The 16,502-nt window shown below is 49.9% G+C and overlaps 7 protein-coding genes across 7 annotated transcripts; 3 read left to right on the forward strand and 4 right to left on the reverse strand.

Annotated features, from left to right (window-relative positions):
- The first annotated feature begins 144 nt into the window (after positions 1 to 144).
- Positions 145 to 2,362, forward strand: LOC9643406 (sugar transport protein 7). The gene is made up of 5 exons (XM_002963150.2): positions 145 to 284; positions 397 to 541; positions 649 to 977; positions 1,062 to 1,688; positions 1,750 to 2,362. Exons 2-5 carry the CDS (start codon positions 406 to 408, stop codon positions 2,194 to 2,196), a joined length of 1,539 nt encoding a protein of 512 aa, XP_002963196.1. The 5' UTR covers positions 145 to 284; positions 397 to 405; the 3' UTR covers positions 2,197 to 2,362.
- A 236-nt stretch (positions 2,363 to 2,598) lies between these two features.
- Positions 2,599 to 4,153, reverse strand: LOC9643407 (putative 12-oxophytodienoate reductase-like protein 2A). Its single transcript, XM_002963534.2, has 6 exons — positions 3,900 to 4,153; positions 3,609 to 3,847; positions 3,334 to 3,555; positions 3,212 to 3,272; positions 2,918 to 3,156; positions 2,599 to 2,864 (listed from the first exon to the last, which is right to left on the reverse strand). Exons 1-6 carry the CDS (start codon positions 4,081 to 4,083, stop codon positions 2,661 to 2,663), a joined length of 1,149 nt encoding a protein of 382 aa, XP_002963580.1. The 5' UTR covers positions 4,084 to 4,153; the 3' UTR covers positions 2,599 to 2,660.
- A 1,459-nt stretch (positions 4,154 to 5,612) lies between these two features.
- LOC112344168 lies at positions 5,613 to 6,560 on the reverse strand. The gene is made up of 3 exons (XM_024668453.1): positions 6,427 to 6,560; positions 6,239 to 6,387; positions 5,613 to 6,186 (listed from the first exon to the last, which is right to left on the reverse strand). The coding sequence occupies exon 3, from the start codon at positions 6,124 to 6,126 to the stop codon at positions 5,734 to 5,736; it is 393 nt and encodes a 130-aa protein (XP_024524221.1). The 5' UTR covers positions 6,127 to 6,186; positions 6,239 to 6,387; positions 6,427 to 6,560; the 3' UTR covers positions 5,613 to 5,733.
- A 197-nt stretch (positions 6,561 to 6,757) lies between these two features.
- Positions 6,758 to 9,100, reverse strand: LOC9643790 (E3 ubiquitin-protein ligase AIRP2). Its single transcript, XM_024668451.1, has 5 exons — positions 8,478 to 9,100; positions 8,035 to 8,185; positions 7,868 to 7,934; positions 7,354 to 7,585; positions 6,758 to 7,141 (listed from the first exon to the last, which is right to left on the reverse strand). The coding sequence occupies exons 1-5, from the start codon at positions 8,558 to 8,560 to the stop codon at positions 6,931 to 6,933; spliced, it is 744 nt and encodes a 247-aa protein (XP_024524219.1). The 5' UTR covers positions 8,561 to 9,100; the 3' UTR covers positions 6,758 to 6,930.
- A 385-nt stretch (positions 9,101 to 9,485) lies between these two features.
- Positions 9,486 to 10,570, forward strand: LOC9643791. The gene has a single exon (XM_024668452.1). It carries the CDS (start codon positions 9,752 to 9,754, stop codon positions 10,214 to 10,216), a length of 465 nt encoding a protein of 154 aa, XP_024524220.1. The 5' UTR covers positions 9,486 to 9,751; the 3' UTR covers positions 10,217 to 10,570.
- A 53-nt stretch (positions 10,571 to 10,623) lies between these two features.
- On the reverse strand, positions 10,624 to 12,408 carry LOC9643408 (protein trichome birefringence-like 5). The gene is made up of 4 exons (XM_002963536.2): positions 11,808 to 12,408; positions 11,283 to 11,678; positions 11,046 to 11,201; positions 10,624 to 10,996 (listed from the first exon to the last, which is right to left on the reverse strand). Exons 1-4 carry the CDS (start codon positions 12,365 to 12,367, stop codon positions 10,693 to 10,695), a joined length of 1,416 nt encoding a protein of 471 aa, XP_002963582.2. The 5' UTR covers positions 12,368 to 12,408; the 3' UTR covers positions 10,624 to 10,692.
- Positions 12,409 to 12,527: 119 nt separating this feature from the next.
- On the forward strand, positions 12,528 to 14,284 carry LOC9655112 (pentatricopeptide repeat-containing protein At5g02860). The gene is made up of 2 exons (XM_024667872.1): positions 12,528 to 12,950; positions 13,217 to 14,284. The coding sequence occupies exons 1-2, from the start codon at positions 12,528 to 12,530 to the stop codon at positions 13,985 to 13,987; spliced, it is 1,194 nt and encodes a 397-aa protein (XP_024523640.1). The 3' UTR covers positions 13,988 to 14,284.
- The last annotated feature ends 2,218 nt before the right edge of the window (positions 14,285 to 16,502 follow it).

The raw sequence follows: 16,502 nt of genomic DNA on the forward strand, positions 1-16,502 counted from the left end.
AAAAGTCGCGCGTAGGCTGAGCTCAAACTTTGCATGAGCGCCAAGATTTGCGTTTTCGCATTATCTTATGGACTACTTTAACTTAATCTCCGGTATCGGTGGAGATCGCAGCAGGACGGACCGCACCGCACTGCAGGAAAGCTTTATTCTTTTTTCAATTGCTTTTCTCACCCTGTGTTCTTCAGGGTCACCCGCATCTGAGGAAGGGAGTTTTTCGAAAGTCGTCCAGAGTTTTCTTCTCCTTTTCCTTAGTTCTTTCGACAGCATGACTCAAGGCTGACGAGGTACTTGCAAGTGATTTCGTTTTCGGAGGACAAAAAGCGAGAGAGAGCTCGTCTTTAGCTAATCCTATCTTCCATTCCCTTTTCTGTTGACAATATTTTTGCTCCTACTTAGATATTGGCTATGGCTGGAGCTGCTTTCATAGGCGCTGATGAGCGAGCTAGCAATTACGAGGCCAGGATTACCATCTATGTTGTCCTTGCCTGTATCGTCGCTGCCAGTGGGGGGCTTCTCTTCGGCTATGATATTGGGATTTCGGGTAAGGGTCATTTTCTGTTTCCCCCTTTTCTCATATATACAGTCTCTGGACAAAAAACGTTTTTTGTTAGATGGTACTTTGACGAAAATGGGATTTTTATCTTGCAGGAGGTGTGACCTCCATGGATCCATTCCTCAAGGAGTTCTTCCCAGTTGTCTACCGGAGAAAACACAGCCCGACCGCTTCCACCGACGACCACTACTGCAAGTATGACAATCAGGGCCTCGCAGCTTTCACGTCCTCGCTCTACATCGCCGGCTTGATTGCCACTTTCGGAGCTTCCTACACGACCAGAGTTTTTGGAAGGAAGCCGACAATTCTAATCGGGGGCTGCTCGTTTCTCATCGGTGCTGGCTTAAACGCTGGAGCGGTCAACTTGGCAATGCTAATCATCGGGAGAATCATGCTGGGAGTGGGGGTTGGCTTTGGAAACCAGGTATGTTACTCACGTAAAACAAACATTTCTTTCTCTTTCCGTGCGAAAGTAGAACTAAAGCTGGCTGTCGATTCTTTCACGCAGGCAGTGCCGGTTTACCTCTCGGAAATGGCTCCTCCGAAATTCCGGGGAGGCTTAAACATGCTCTTCCAGCTCGCCACGACTCTAGGAATCCTGATTGCCAACTGCGTCAACTATGGAACGCAAAACATAAAGCCGTGGGGGTGGAGGCTTTCGCTAGGATTGGCAGCAGTTCCAGCATCTCTGATGACTTTCGGGGGCCTGTTCTTGCCGGAGACACCAAACAGCCTCGTCCAGCGAGGCCATCTTAAGGAAGGCAAGGCCATTCTGGAAAAGATCCGTGGAACCACCGGCGTGGAAGCTGAGTACCAGGACCTGTTGGAGGCCAGCGACGTTGCAAAGACGGTGAAGCACCCGTTTAGAAACATCTTCAAGCCCACGAGCCGGCCTCAGCTGGTGATGGCCTTCTTCCTCCCTGCGTTTCAGCTTCTCACAGGCATCAACTCCATCCTCTTCTACGCGCCGGTGCTGTTCCAGAGCCTCGGTTTTGGAGGAAGCGCCTCGCTCTACTCGTCGGTTCTCACGGGTGCCGTGATTGTCTTCGCTTCGCTGCTCACCATCGCCACTGTGGATAGATGGGGACGTCGGAAGCTCTTCATGCTGGGAGGAGTTCTCATGGTCGTCTGCCAGGTAAAACTAGTTCTTGGTTTTTCTAGTTTTTCACGGATTGATCTTCGCTCTTGCCTTCCAGGTTGCCATTGCGATCATCTTGGCAGTCAAGTACCAAGGCCAGGAGTCCCTCTCCAAGCAAAACTCAGCGCTCGTCGTCGTCCTCGTCTGCTTCTTCGTTCTCGGATTCGGCTGGTCGTGGGGGGGCCTCGGCTGGCTCGTCCCCAGCGAGATCTTCCCGCTCGAGACTCGCTCCGCCGGACAGAGCATCACCGTCGCAGTGAACCTCCTCTTCACCTTCGCCATCGCCCAGTCCTTCCTGGCCATGCTCTGCGCCTTCAAGTTTGGGATCTTCCTCTTCTTCGCGGCGTGGGAGGCGATCATGACGCTCTACGTCTTCTTCCTGCTGCCCGAGACCATGAACGTTCCCATCGAGGAGATGATCAACGTGTGGCGGAAGCACTGGTTCTGGAAGAACGTCGTGCCGCCGGCGTCAGTGGATAGAGAGCAGCAGCTCGCGGTCAAGTAAGAATTCTTCTATACAACAGTAAAAGTACTGTCTTCGTCGGCGAATTAAAATGACTGGAGAGGACAATTCCTTTAATATACTGAACAATATATCAAATTAAAGGAGATGTTTAGTTAAAACTTTGGGCAGATAATATTATTTCAAAACAACTATGTTGTATATAAAACTAACGGAGAAGTAGCGGTTAGAACAAGCGCCAAAGCTCTATTTGTCCGGGTTCGACTCTCGGCATCTCCATAATTCTTTGTTAGAAATTAGGGCAGATATTATAATAAAAAAGAACTAAGATAAAACATGATAAGTAGAAAAGTAACGGAGATGTAGCGGTTAGAACAAGCGCCAAAGCTCTGTTTGCCCGGGTTCGACTCCTGGCATCTCCATAACTTTTTTTTGGGCAGAAAATTCATGGATAAATTCTTTACTAACCAGATGCTGTGGATAAATTCTTTTAAATGCGGACTAAATTACAGAGCAGCCTCAACAAGTGGCCAGTCAGTGTATCCTTTGGGATCATCCATGGGATCTTTACTGTACCATACAGAAGTTGTCCAGCCGCCCATGTTGAGCTCTTGGCCCGCCGCCAGGAGCTGTGGGAGGTTGGCATTTGCAATGAAAAGAACTGCAAAGCAGACGAGGTCGCAAGTCCCCTCTTCCACATACTCTTCTGCCTGTATCAACGTCATCGTTAACATTCTCAACTTTGAGTTTCACTGCGGCTCACCTTCTGTGGCTGGATTCCCCCGTTGATCATGAGCGTTCCCTTGAAGTGCTTCCGGAAGAACTGAAACACGTCCGTCTCAAAGTTTGGCTTGTCCAGGCCCAGGAACTTGTAGTATGGATCGTAGTTGAGGCTGGACATGCAAACGTAGGCGAGATCTCGCCTCTCCAGCTCCGGACCCAGGTACGCAAGCTGATCTAGAGAGTCATCCTCTGGCTCGACCAATCCACTGAATGTCACACCTAGTTCCACAAGGATCATTGAATCAAAATCGACAAAGTAAAACTCTTCTCCAACCTTGCTGGAGCTTGATCCCAACCCTGTGCGATCCAATCGCCTTTACACACGCATCCACAACCTGGTGAACAAATGCCCAGCACCGAGTCAACCATAGTCAGCTCCCAGTCAACGAAAGTCACCTCGAGGACAAAGCGTGCCCTGTTTTCGACGCTCCCTCCATACTCGTCCGTCCGGAGATTCGTTTCCTTGGCCAGGAACTGCTGCATCAAGTACCCATTCCCACTGTGCAGCTCGATGCCGTCGAATCCGGCCTCGATCGCACGGGTGGCAGACGCCGCGACCTTGTCCACCTCCGCGGGGATCTCCTCGAGCTCCAAAGCTCTTGGAACTTCATATGGGACCTGGACAGCGATTCTCACTTTCACCACATCCAGTACGAGCGTGGGTATTTTACCTTCCCTTCCTTGACGTGGACCAATCCGCTGGGTTTTACCGCGGATGGCGCCACAGGGAGCATCCCATCTGGGAGGAGCGAGGAGTGGGAAATTCGACCAGCGGGCATCAACTGGCAGAAGATCACCCCGCCCTTGGCATGAACAGCATCGGTGACTCGCTTCCAGGCCTTGATTTGCTCGGGGCTCCAGATTCCGGGCATTCGTATGTAGCCTCGAGAGTCCGGGGTGGGATATGTCCCTGAAAGAGAGATCGACCTCACATCGATCGAACGATCTAGGCTCTAGCATACCTTCGCTGATGATGAGGCCTCCATTGGACGATCTCTGCGAGTAGTAGAGCACATTGAGATCTCCCGGAGCCTCCAGATCCGGGTGGTTCCTCAGGCGCGTCATAGGAGACATGGCGACGCGGTGCTGGAGCTGCGAATCGCCCACCAGGACTGGCTCGAGCAATCTCTTGTATGGAGGAGCCATTGACTAGAGAAACTGCGGTGGGCGATTCCGAGAGAAGCAAAGAAGAGATTGTGTGGATCTTGCAGAAGAACTCAACCTCATTTTATATTCAGCAGAGGATCACTTCGTGCTTTCCTTTGACTTCGTATAGCTTCCCCATGTCATGGTGACGTGTAAATGACGTCACCTTCGTCCTCCATGGCTCGTGGGGAATTCGTCACTCTTGGTGCTCTCTAGCCTCTCAATGTTAACTCCAAGTTGGTAGATCAAGCCTTTATGTGGTAGCTCAATTCTCTCTTGATTCGTGATTCACATACCTGGAAAACGAAATAGAATTTTCTGCCCCAGCTATGGACTTCTTGGAGCGCTTCTTTGCTCACTGGAATCACAAAATACCAATCCAATTGCACGAATGACTCAAAAGCATTGCTTACCTGGGATCAGAGCGGCTCTGGAGGCAAGTGATTCTCAGTTTTTGCCGGGATTCTTCCATTCTAGAAGAGATTGGGCGGCAGCTGACAGCACTCGGGATTCTCCTCGTTCAAGAAGAAGAAGTACGCCGCAAATGCCAGGATCCCAATCAGGGCCAACAGCTCCAGCCGGATCCCCCACTCCTCAAACTCGTCCAGGATGGCGGAGCAATAGCGATCGATCCGCCGCACCGCCCTCGACACCCATTTCAGCCCCAAGCGGGGATCGTCGGGCCTCTGGCGGCGATTCTTGAGCAAATAGAGTAGCGTGAGGCCGCCTGATACCGCCATTCCAACGGGCAGCGATCTGGCCGCCATAGAAGAAGAAATTAAAAGAGAGATGCGCGCGCAAACAGCCCTAAACGAAGGATGCCATTTGCCACGCTGGCATGGCCTTGACGTCATCGGCACGTCACCATGACACCAAGTATAAAATGGGGCTGGACGATCCACACAATCTCTTCTCTTCTTTTCTTCTCTCGGTGTTATGTTCAATGGATCGAGCCAGAGGATGGCTCTCTAGATCAGCTTGCGTATGGAGAAGGAGATCTCACCTACGGTTGCATGTCCAGCCTCAACTACGATCCATACTACAAGTACTACAAGCCAAACTTTGAGACGGACGCGTTTAAGTTCTTCCAGAAGAATGCTCATTATCAACGGAGGAATGGTGAGGCTCACCTCTTAGATTTCTCCAAACAGTCAAACTCAAACTTAACGATGACTTTTATTAAGCAGGGAACAGGCAGAAGAGTATGTGGGGGAGGGACTTGCGACTTTGCAGTTCTTTTCATTGCAAATGCCAAACCTCTGATGTTTTAATGGAGAGGACAATTCGATTAATACATTGAGCATTCTGTTGGTGTATGGAAAATTAAGGGAGATGTAGTGGTTATATCAAGCGACAAAGCTCTGTTTGCCCGGGTCCAGGCATCTCCATAACTTTTTTATTAAAAAATTATAACAAATAATAATATTTATTCTCCATAACCTCAAAATATATTCTTCTCATTTGCAGAATATGCCAGCAGTAGTAATAGCTTGTTGCATTTGATTATTTTTTACTATATGCCCACAAAATTGAAAAATTAAACCATTTACAAAAGCATGATATTATGCAAATCAGTTTTGCAAAATGCCCAACTATTGCATTTATTCTCTTGGCAAATTTAGCAAAAGGCTGCCAAGTTGAAGCATTTGATCAGCACCAGCCCTGCACGGGCCATCTTTTCTCCGTATCCATGCGCCACCATTTCTTCCTCTTGCTGGGCGATTCCTCCGGGCTCACGCTGCTCAAATCTCCCGAGCTGGAGCTAAAACTCCCGCTGCCACTGCTGCTGCGACTACTGCTCCCTCTCGACTGGCAAAACTCAATCAGCCTCGCGAAAAACCTCTGCCTCGTAAATCTCGACACCGGCGCCTCGATCGTGTCGGCCTCCCTCCACATCCTGCTCACTTGCGAGCTCGATAGATGCTCGTAGCTCGTCGCCATGGATTCCATGGACAGCTCGCTCGCCAGCATTGGCGATGGCCCTCCCCATCGCCGGAACTGCGACTTCCTGCGCGGCGTTAGCAGCCAATCCATCCGCCTCATTAGCTTCCACCTCCACGAGCTTGACAACTTCCTGAGCTTGACCAAGCACCGCCGGATCACCTGGAAAGAATTATAGAAAACTTTACTCTCCTTCTTGACACGATCACCCAACTTCGATCCACTGAGAGGGATTAGGAACGATGGGGGCACGATCTCGAGGATCGGATTGGAACCCGCGAGACCCAATTGCGTGATCTTCCCGCCCAGGAGCCTCGCTTCTCACAGATTCAACCCAGGAAGAACTTTGGATGGTGGATCTATCTAGAAATTTTCACTCGAGGATCATATCCCGAAGTTTACCTGAGAAGGCGACGATGAGCTCCTGAGCTTGCCTCGTTTGCTGCTTCTCGTCGCTTGCGTCTGCAATGTGGAATCCGTCAGCCGGCCCGAGTCCATTTGTCACACCTCCGGCATTTTCTACAGCCAAGCCTTTTATTTATTTTTGATAGATATGCGCCATAGCCACTGATCGCTCGAGCGCTTCTCCAATTTTACGAGCGAAATGTGCCACAAATTCAGAACGGTCAAGATTTGGATCTCTCGTCAAAAGTTGCGTGAAAAGAAAGTTTGACAAAGAAAAGGAGAAAGAACGACTTGTCCATCGGGTCAAGTTGACTTTCCACAAGTTTTCTTTTCTTCTATACAATGTAGAGGTTTATTTCTTAAGCAAGTTTTTTCATAAGAAATTTTCACTCCACTAGAATGGCTGCTGCGATTTTCTGCTTTTCGTTTTTACTTTTTCTTTCCTCTTCCTCTTCAAGCTCGACCATCGTCGTGTTCCTTGCTTGCTTGCTCGAGCGATTTCTACTTCAAGTGAGCGTCGTAAGCAGCAAGGACGCTGTCGGAGACGAGCAGTGGGAGCTTATCAATGTACATGTAAAGTCGCTGGAGGTTGTCCCGGGTGAAAGTCACCATGTCCTGCAAATCGCTGTTGTCCGTGACGATCCACAAGTCCCTCGAGTTCACGCGTTTCAGGCTATCACGGCAGAAGGGACACGACTTGGCCCTCAAGTTCCTGCAAATCCACAAAAGCAAACGATCAAAACCTTTCTGAGCAAAACACAAAGCAAGACTTCCAACCAAGTGAATCAAGACTTCGACTAGCTAGAGTCGTAAAGACACTGTACGAAAAAGAGACAAAACAACGAAAGCAAACAGATCTACAGCTTGGGATCAAACACCGACCAGAGCGAGTAACAAGAATAAACAAAGGGAGACGTAACTTACCAGTCTCGAAAGCACTGAATGCACATTGAATGCCCGCACCCGGGGAGTACGATCTTCTCCGAAGTCTCCATGCAAATATTGCACTCGTGTTCTCTCTCCAGGTCGATATCGGAGAGAGCCAGCCGCTCCTCCTCCTTCTTCTTGGACCGCTCTATACAGATTGATTTTTGTTTGGAATTCTCTGCTTCGCTCAGCACGGCCGGAAGCTGCTGCAGCGATGGATATATGTACGCTGCATCGAGAAAAAAAAAAAAACCAAGAAAAACAAGAGATGAGATGAGATCACAGATAAAAAGATGGATATATGTACGCTGCATCGTAAAGAATGGCAAGAAAAACAAGAGATGAGACCAGATCCCAGATAAAATAATCCTGAAATCCTTTTTTTTTTTCCATCTTGGTAGACCGAGACTACTTGCAGACAATGACTACTGGCACTACTGGCACTAGAAGATACTTTCGAAAGACACACACACACACAAGAGAGAGGAGAGAAAAGGGACAAAGCACCCACCGTAAAATTCTCTCAAGCTAGCTTTCCTCTCGTAAGTTGACATTGTCGTGGTTCCATCACGCAGCACCTAATCAAACAGAGACGAGAGCGCGAAAGTCAGTCGGATTGATCCAAGCAAGAAGCACCGCTCGGAACAAAAGATCAAAGGAAACTCTCCAAACTTCTACCTTGTAGATGAGAATCCGGAGGAGGCCGAGAGCACCAGCGAGGCTACAGTCGGCCCACTGGAATAAAAATAGGAAGAAATGCGCGGCGGGGCTGTAAGATAGCCGCATTTGGAGGCAGACGCCATCGTACTCGCGAGGATAATCTAGAGCCCTGCAAGCAACCAAGAACACAAAGTGTATACAGCTTAGTTTCAATACAAAGCGAAGAAAAAGTATGCAGAGATTCGAAAAAAACTTGACACGACATCGAAAACGATTTGGGAGCTTTGCATGATCGTTACGGGACAAGGACGCAAGGTGACAAGAAAGCCAACTATCTGAGGAATTTTTAATTTTTTTATCTTCTTTGTTTTGGGTGTAAGATAGATAAGCTCGAGCTCGAGCGCGAGGAAGATAAAAGAGATGGATCAAAACCATGTTTTTAAGGCTCGAGAGAAACTTACAGTGTGTTGGCATGTTGGATGTCAGCTTCCAAAGCTTTGAGGGATTCCTTGAAGGACTTGCCGTAGCCGAGAAGCAAGCACATATTGGTTTGCCCTTTCCGGAATCAATCGCAAAGAGAGGAAAAAGAAAAAAAAGAAAGAGGAAAAAAAGAGGGGGATTCACAAGAAAACCTCGAAGAGATAGACAAGAAAAAAAGAAAAAAAACTGTACAAGGACTACTATATACACAAGAAGCAAAGATGAAACGAGACCAACCTCTAGACAGCCCAAACCACGCAATGCATCCCTCCCTCAAACAAGAAAAAAAATAAAAATCCCCAAAGCAGGCACAGCGAATTTTACCTCTACATGATCAGGGCAGCACCGAAATCAAAGAATGCAGCGAAGAATCACCCATTCCCCGGCGACCCAACTCAACGCCACAGCGCGGGCTGGGAGGAGCGGCGCCGCCGCCCACAAATTCTCCCACACTCGACTGACTCGCTCGCCATAGCCCTCGCTCGCCCTCGCTCGCCCTCGCTCCAAAGCTTTGCTTGCGATCTCTTCTTTGCTTGCCCTTTGCTTTACCGCGGCGTGTCTCCAAACACTTCACCGAAAAATGGGTCCCCTCGCACTGGATTGTCTATCCCTTGTTCTCTTTGTTTTTTCTTCTCATCCACACCGATAATGCAGAGATTAACGAGATAATACGGAGATATTTTAGCCTAAACTAATGCGGTATCCTGATCCTCTCATCTGAAAGATTCTCTTTCTCTGTCAACAAGATCGCGAGCCGTCAGATGGATAGCAAGAGCAAGAGCCGTTGGATCCGTTAGGGCTGACGTGACTAAATTAGGGCTACGTGTTGGTTAGGGCTGACGTGTTGGATGATTTGACGCGCATTGTTTTGGAGCGATCGGACAAAGGATTTTTGCCGAGATCCATTTTTCTGTGATCAAGCAGCCAAGGCAGTACGACAAGGAGTCCTCCCCTGCGCACGGAGAAGTACCTTTGCTGGCCCGGGAAGTATCACGGCTATGGAATGCTAGCTTGGATTTAAGCTCGTTGTTTCTGGGAGGAGATTGGAACAATGCTGGGGTCGTCCGACAAGCGGACAAATCCAAAGATTCATCCTTTCGTCCCGGTGATTGATGCCGCAATGTTGCATCATCGTCGACCGATCGATCGCCCCTGACCGGCATCCCGAGAAACCGGGGATATAAATTCGCAGGCTTCCCGAGAGGAGAAGAGCATTCGACTTCCAGGGGATCGAATTTGATCATAGAAGTGATCAATGAGCTGCGCGTATCTCCACCAGCGCGTGAGAGCCATTGTGGCGCTCTTCCAGAGGCAATGGCAGCAGCCAAGGAGCGATTACTCAAGAATGGAATCCTCTTCTCAGATTTCTCCTCCTCCTTTCTCTTCTTCTTCTCAAAATCGCGCTGTGATAGATGATCTCGATCCTCCCAGCGAAGGCTTCTTCCCGGTCTACGTCGGGAGCGCCCGCCAGCGATTCCTGCTGCCGATTCGCTGCCTGGGTCACGCGTCCGTGAGGATCCTCCTGGAACAGTGCGAGGAGGAGTTTGGATTCGCGCAGAGTGGCAGCCTGGCCCTGCCGTGCAATGTGGAGCTGTTTGAGTTGGCGGTGGAGCAAGCGGAGGAATCATTCCGGCTGGAGGCGCTCGAGAGCAAGCACGAGAGAAAGGAGAAGCGCTCGCTGCGCAAAAGGATCGCTTTGATACGGAGTGCCTTTCGGTGACTTTAAAAGCTTCTCTTTTCTTCCTTCTTTTTCGTGTACTCCCAGCACTGCTTCTCTTTGATCATGATGGAGTCATGCTGGTTCGCAGATCTCTCTTGTAAGATCTTCGAGTTTCTCCTTTTTCTTTGCGCGATTTCTTCAAAGAAAGCGACATGATCCCCGCAAACTCACGCTGTCACATTTTTACCGGTGATTCTTCCTTGGAGGGTCTTTTGATTCGAGAAACTCTGGCATGGACCTCGCAAAAGTCACGAGGAGCTGTTAGAAAAAATCACATTTTTACCAGTGATTTCCTTGCAGGGTCTTTTGATTCGATCATGGACCTCGCAAAATCAAGAAGAGCTGTTAGAAAAAATCAGACTTTTACCAGTGATTTCCCTGGGAGGGTCTTTCGATTCGATCAACTCTGGCATGGACCTCGCAAAATCACGAGCCGAGAGAATAATTATTAGTGTAGAAAAAGAATGTTTTAGAAGTCACTGCTGCTGCTTCACTAGCGAAGCGTAGAGTAGCTCGTTCCAAGTATCTGGGACTCCCGGAAGGCACCAGTGGCTGCAATCCTGCTGATCCCACCCGTGCTTCTTACCCCACCTCGCAACATGGCCGTCTTTGCGGAACAGCGAGAGCTTGGTCACGTTGAGGAACGTCACACGCGTCTTCATGCTCCGCAACACCCGAGAGAAAACGGCTACCTTGCTTGAAAGCTCGTCCAGCTTGAATTCGTCCGCCAGTGGCTCCAGATGCGATTCACAGCTCCCTCCCGTGTCCCAGTCTCCTCCACTGTGACAAAAGCTCGTCAAAGAAAGATCTCGGATCATACGATACGTACCTGAAGTGGTTTGGAGAGTAGCCACGGACAAAAATCTTTTGTGTTCTTCCGATATGCCGATCGATCCAGCGGGCCCAAGTTTTCATGGAAGTCTCGAACGCGGCGAGACCGTCCATTTGAGTGGTGTAGTTGGAGCCTTGGATGAAGTAGCACTCCCTAGAGGAACAAAAGAGAAAGAAAAGCTAGCAAAAGTTGTATAGAAAGAACTTTGGTGGAAAAGAAAAAAGATGATCTTACCCGCTGTGAATGCTCCGGTGTTCCCACCAGTGCCCCGAATTGAAAACGATGAGATCCGCGCTCCTCCACTCGCGCGCCGCTGGATCGAGCCGGTCGAGCGAGAGCGTACAGTTCGCAGCGGCGCTCTTGATCTTGTCCGGGAGCCTCCGGTTCTCCGCGACCAAGAAGTGTGAGCGATAGAAGTCGATGTGGACTCTGTGATCCGCGAAGACGATGGAGTAGTAGTAGCCGGCCTTGGCGACACGCTGCCGGTGAGCCTCGTAGACGTTTCTCTTGTTCCTGGCGGCCTGGTAGAGCATACACACGAGAGATTCCCATTGATTCCGGCCCAGAGAATCTCCCACGAACGCCAGGGTCTTGTTCCTCAGCCTCTCCATCATATCCGTTGCATTGAATCTGTGTAAGAACCCAAAGAAAAGGAAAGATATCAATGCAAGCAAGAGAAAAAAGAAAGAAACGCTCGCTCGCTCCATTCAGAGAGATCTTTCTTTCACCTAGAAAGATCAACCAAGGAGAGTAGCGTACCTTGGAAGATCGCAGCTATGGGGCTGCCATCGCCAATGGAGATAGCCGCTATCGTTGCGCCCATTCTCTTGGCACTGGAACGCTCCATCGGTGAAGGGGCAGAAGGATGGCTGGAACAAGGGGTATCCATCATCGCGTACCCAGCGCCCGGAGTAAATATCGCAAGATCTTGGCGGTGGAGGCGATAGCGATGGCGCTGGAGCTGGCGATGGAGATGGAGATGGCGATGGTGCTCGAGCTGGCGATGGAGATGGAGATGGCGATGGTGATCCGAAATATTTCGGTGCTCGAGCTCCGCGATTACCAAGAGGAGGAGGATTATCATCGGGATTAGCGCCACCGCCGGCGCCCCCTACCCCGCGATCGCCGCCTTCGCCATCGCCATCGCGATCGCCCCGGCTGAGCCACGCCGTCAAGAATGCCGCATTGGCGGCCCGGGGAATGGACAAGCGCCTGGAGAGAAGATCGCCGCTGGTGCTCGAGAGGAACGACGATGCCGCCAGGACGAGCACGGCGAAGGACACTGCTACCGCGATGGATCCCCATGGAGAGAATTTCATAGGCGCGGAGAGCTACGCGATCGATCGATCGATGGAGTGGGCTCGCTAGAAATATTTTGCCTCTCGGCAAAACCTCTCGTGACACCTGTCCAGGCGTCGTATGACGTGGAGAACGTACTTTTGCTTCCCTGTCCGCCACGTGGCAAAGCTATAAACCCTAATGGCGCTGCGAGCGCGCGCGGCGGCGGGATTCTCTCACGCTCGTCTCGATTCGAGGCTGTTCTTCCGGGGATCGATTGCCAGGTCTGGATTTAGCTGCATTGCCACTGCGACTGCGAGCGGCTATGGCTACACGGTGGAATCGTGGAGCGAGACGCCATACTTGGAGCTCGTTCTTGGCCTCCGCCCCGAGGGGCAATCCATGACAGCGGGCGCTGGATCCACGCTCGCCGCCGTGCGAGCGAAGCGGCCGAATCCAGGATATTACGGCAGGCTCATGAGAATGCGGCTCGAGAATGCTTCGTCTATGGGGGGGCGCGAGGCGATCTTGGACAAGAAGAGCTACGTGAGAGATTTCGAGAGCTTCTGGATTCCTATGCTGGGCGATCTCATGGGAGGGGATTATCACCACTACAGTTTAGAGGTACGCAAGAATCTTAGATTTTTTCTCTTATTTTCTAGTTTCTTTTGATTTGCTATGTTCTTCGTGGCTGTTTTTCCAGCTTTGCTTATGAGTTTCTTGCTTTTCTTCCCATCAAACTTTGGTGTTGTTGGTCGGGATTTCTTTTGGTTTTCTCGTTGTTTCCGTGCTCGTATCTTTCATGCCTTATCGAGTCTGATCTTGTCGGTGACATTCTTTATTGTTTCGTCCTCTCCATCCATCGCGTTCTTATATCACGATCGTGCCAGGTTTTTACATGGCTCACGAACAATCCAATGGTCCTACTATCGGCCAAGAGACCGCAGCTCGAGCAGCTCTACGCGACGATGATCTCTTACGCCGGAGTCGTTGGGAGCCTGAGGCTAGCACGCATCTGGTTCGACGATCTCAAAGGCAAGGGGCTCAAGCAATCGACGAGGTGCTGCAACGCTCTCATCCTCGCCTATGCCAAGAAAGGTGACGTTCAAACCGCGCTCTCCATCCTCGAACAGATGAAAGCCTTCCGCAAGGGGTGCTCGCCAAACGTAGTCACGTACTACATCCTCATCGCCATGTTTGCGAGGCTGGGGGACGCGCCAGGCCTCGCAAATCTCCTGGGCGACAGCGAGTGCTCGAGCTTTCGTCCCGACCCCATGACTTACAACACTCTCCTCTGCGGCTACTCGAAGATGGGAATGCCGGAGGATTTCGACAAGACACACGGGGAAATGGTGGAGGATCTGGAGGATGAACTTAGCGAGGAGAGCTACAACGCGTTGCTCGTTGGATGCTCGCGGCTGGATCGTCTCGACGAGCTCCAGCGCTGTGTGGGGGAGATGCTAGCCAGGGAGATGAGTCTGGCATCGCCGGTGGTGGCGGAAGAGATCGCCAAGGCTTACAGAAGAAATCGATGGGTGGAAGGATTGGACACGGTGATCCAGCTCGAGGAAAAGAGTCCCGGGATTTCTCCAACCTTCCAAAGCTTTGTAAATGCTTGCAATGACGATTTAGAAAAAAAGGAGGCGCTTGTTTCAAGATAAGTTTTTACTTTTTTTTCACTACAATCCATGTGATTAACTTTGAATACTATTTTGTGTGGTCTCTTCCAGCTTTTTCCAGAATATGGACTCACTGGTTGTGTCCACTGGAAGGATTTCTTTAACACCATGCTGCTGGCATTCATGGTACGCGGCAAACAAAAGCTGCGACAAAAGAAAAATCCGAACAAGAATCTAACAGGGGCTGCAAATTGTAGAAAATTGACTGATACCACTGTCCAGGTTGAACTTTTGTGCATTCTTTAGTCAATAAAAACGCTGACCAGATAATGTTGACAATTTTGAACGTTGACCAGATTCTGGAAATAGATAAGCCCTAAACCTAAGCCCCGACCTTTAAATCTACACTCGTGCCGCCCAATCTCCGCATACATATTGGACAGCAGCACCGTTGACCCTGCAAAACCCGGGCTAATCCCCACCGCGTTCCGCGCCGCCATGGCCCCCCGCCGCGCGTCCCCGTGCACCTTGCAGCACCCCAGCAGCGTGTTCCACGCCACCGCTGGAACGGCATATTCCTCACCACGCCCGACAAACCCCGCCAGCCCCAGCACGTCCACCATGCACGTCCAGTGGTCGGGCCATGCCGCCAGGCAACCATGGACACGAAGAAATGCCGCACCTGGGCGAGCAGGCCGGCATGGCTGCACGAGTTGAGGATGCTGACGTAGGTGACGCTGTCGGGCTGGACGCCCTCGAGGTGCATGTCACGGTAGGGTTTAGGGTTTAGGGTTTATTTGGCATATTTGGTGTGGCCGTAATGGGCGTATCCCGCCACCGTGGAAGGCAGCGGCGGCATCTCCCATGCTACCGCAGCGCGCGTACATGCTAACCAGCACGTTGCTCAGGGTGAAGTTTGTCGTGGATCCCGCGAGAATCTCCGGATTCGCGGTGCATAGCTCGGTGTGGATGCACCGCCCCTCGGCGAGCTTGCCCAGGTCGGCGAGGGCGCACAGGAGAATGACGGCCATGATGCAATCGGGCTTTAGAATGGAGTCCGAGATGGTGGAGGCCGAGGTGTTAGTGGAGTCCGAGCTCTTCATACTCTTTGTGTACAAACTAGAGTCCGAGCTCGCAGAGACCAAGCTCCTCGAGCCCGACTCCATGGCCCTCGAGTTCCCAGCCTTCATCTCCGAGAACAATGCGATCGCTTCCTCGTCGTATCCGTGCTGCACACAAGATCCCATCATCGCGTTCCATGACACCAAGTTCTTCCTCTCGATCCCATCAAGGTATCCAAGTAAGTAGTGCCACTCACACTTGGATTGGGAGCATCGACCATTTGATTTCCCGGGGGAGTTAGAGCCAACTCTTGAACACTTCACTAAGCTAACCCACTTCTTTGTCTATATTCACTCTAGCCTAGACTCCTCAATGGAGAGGAGGATTATCATCGGGATTAGCGCCATTGCTTGTGCCCCCTACCCCACGATCGCCGCCTTTGCCATCGCCATCGCCATCGCCATCATCCCAACTGAGCCACACCATCAAGAATGCCGCTTTGGCAGCCCGAGGCATGGACAAGCACCTGGAGAGAAGACTGCCACTGGTGCTCGAGAGGAACAACGATGCCGCCAGGACGAGCATGGTGAAGGACACTGCTATTGAAATGGATCCCTATGGAGAGAATTTCATAGGCGCAGAGAGCTACATGACTGATTGATCGATGGAGTGGGCTCGCTAGAAATATTATGCCTCTCTCGTATGACACTTGTCCAGGCGTCATATGACATGGACAACGTACTTTTTCTTCCCTGTCTGCCATGTGGCAAAGCCATAAACCCTAATGGTGCTGCGAGCATGTGCAGCGGCGGGATTGTCTCATTCTCGTCTCGATTCGAGGCTGTTCTTCTAGGGATCAATTGCCAAGTCTGGATTTAGCTGCATTGCCACTGTGATTGTGAGTGGCTATGGAACGAGATGCCATACTTGGAGCTTGTTCTTGGCCTCTGCCCTGAGGGGCAATCCATAACAGTAGGTGCTGGTTGCTGCTGCAACTCTTATTTTATAATAATTATTTGCTGTATAATGGGAATCAAGCTTGAATATTCCTTTAATTAATTCTAATTAATTATCTAAGTATATTTGTTTTAAATAATATAATAAAAATTTAAGAAAATAATTAATATACTAAATGAGACCTCCAAATGGTCTCACTTTAATGAAAATGGGATTTTTTGTATATCAGACAAAAACAAAAACTAAAACTAACATGAAGTGTAGGGAGGAGAAATTTGTGAGCAACAGTTGAGAAAATGGCTTATCCTGAAGTTTTTTTTTCAAATTTTTTCTTGCAATTGTAATTTATAATAGTTAGTAAAGTTTTTTTATTATTTAATAATTATATTTTGGTACTATTACAGTTGTGAGTGCTCAATATATAAGAATAGATATATTAATTAGGGTTTAGACCCTTATTAATATACAAGAATAGATGGACTAAATTAAGTCCCAATTAGATGGTCTATATGCTTTAGTATTATAATTAATGTATTAC

Source organism: Selaginella moellendorffii, unplaced genomic scaffold (genome assembly GCF_000143415.4).
Source record: "Selaginella moellendorffii unplaced genomic scaffold, v1.0 SELMOscaffold_3, whole genome shotgun sequence".
Classification (NCBI taxonomy): Eukaryota; Viridiplantae; Streptophyta; class Lycopodiopsida; order Selaginellales; family Selaginellaceae; genus Selaginella; species Selaginella moellendorffii.

Coding starts and splice junctions, on each gene's coding strand:
- LOC9643790 (XM_024668451.1), bottom strand. CDS start 8,560: ATGTGCTTGCTTCTCGGCTACGGCAAGTCCTTCAAGGAATCCCTCAAA. Junction 8,186..8,477: donor ATCCAACATGCCAACACACT/GTAAGTTTCTCT, acceptor GGTTGCTTGCAG/GGCTCTAGATTATCCTCGCG. Junction 7,935..8,034: donor TCCGGATTCTCATCTACAAG/GTAGAAGTTTGG, acceptor CTGTTTGATTAG/GTGCTGCGTGATGGAACCAC.
- LOC9655112 (XM_024667872.1), top strand. CDS start 12,528: ATGGCGCTGCGAGCGCGCGCGGCGGCGGGATTCTCTCACGCTCGTCTC. Junction 12,951..13,216: donor ATCACCACTACAGTTTAGAG/GTACGCAAGAAT, acceptor CGATCGTGCCAG/GTTTTTACATGGCTCACGAA.
- LOC9643407 (XM_002963534.2), bottom strand. CDS start 4,083: ATGGCTCCTCCATACAAGAGATTGCTCGAGCCAGTCCTGGTGGGCGAT. Junction 3,848..3,899: donor AGGCCTCATCATCAGCGAAG/GTATGCTAGAGC, acceptor TCTCTCTTTCAG/GGACATATCCCACCCCGGAC. Junction 3,556..3,608: donor TCCACGTCAAGGAAGGGAAG/GTAAAATACCCA, acceptor ATCGCTGTCCAG/GTCCCATATGAAGTTCCAAG.
- LOC9643791 (XM_024668452.1), top strand. CDS start 9,752: ATGAGCTGCGCGTATCTCCACCAGCGCGTGAGAGCCATTGTGGCGCTC.
- LOC9643406 (XM_002963150.2), top strand. CDS start 406: ATGGCTGGAGCTGCTTTCATAGGCGCTGATGAGCGAGCTAGCAATTAC. Junction 542..648: donor CTATGATATTGGGATTTCGG/GTAAGGGTCATT, acceptor TTTATCTTGCAG/GAGGTGTGACCTCCATGGAT. Junction 978..1,061: donor GGGTTGGCTTTGGAAACCAG/GTATGTTACTCA, acceptor TCTTTCACGCAG/GCAGTGCCGGTTTACCTCTC.
- LOC9643408 (XM_002963536.2), bottom strand. CDS start 12,367: ATGAAATTCTCTCCATGGGGATCCATCGCGGTAGCAGTGTCCTTCGCC. Junction 11,202..11,282: donor CACCGGAGCATTCACAGCGG/GTAAGATCATCT, acceptor TTGTTCCTCTAG/GGAGTGCTACTTCATCCAAG. Junction 10,997..11,045: donor TACTCTCCAAACCACTTCAG/GTACGTATCGTA, acceptor CTTTTGTCACAG/TGGAGGAGACTGGGACACGG.
- LOC112344168 (XM_024668453.1), bottom strand. CDS start 6,126: ATGAGGCGGATGGATTGGCTGCTAACGCCGCGCAGGAAGTCGCAGTTC.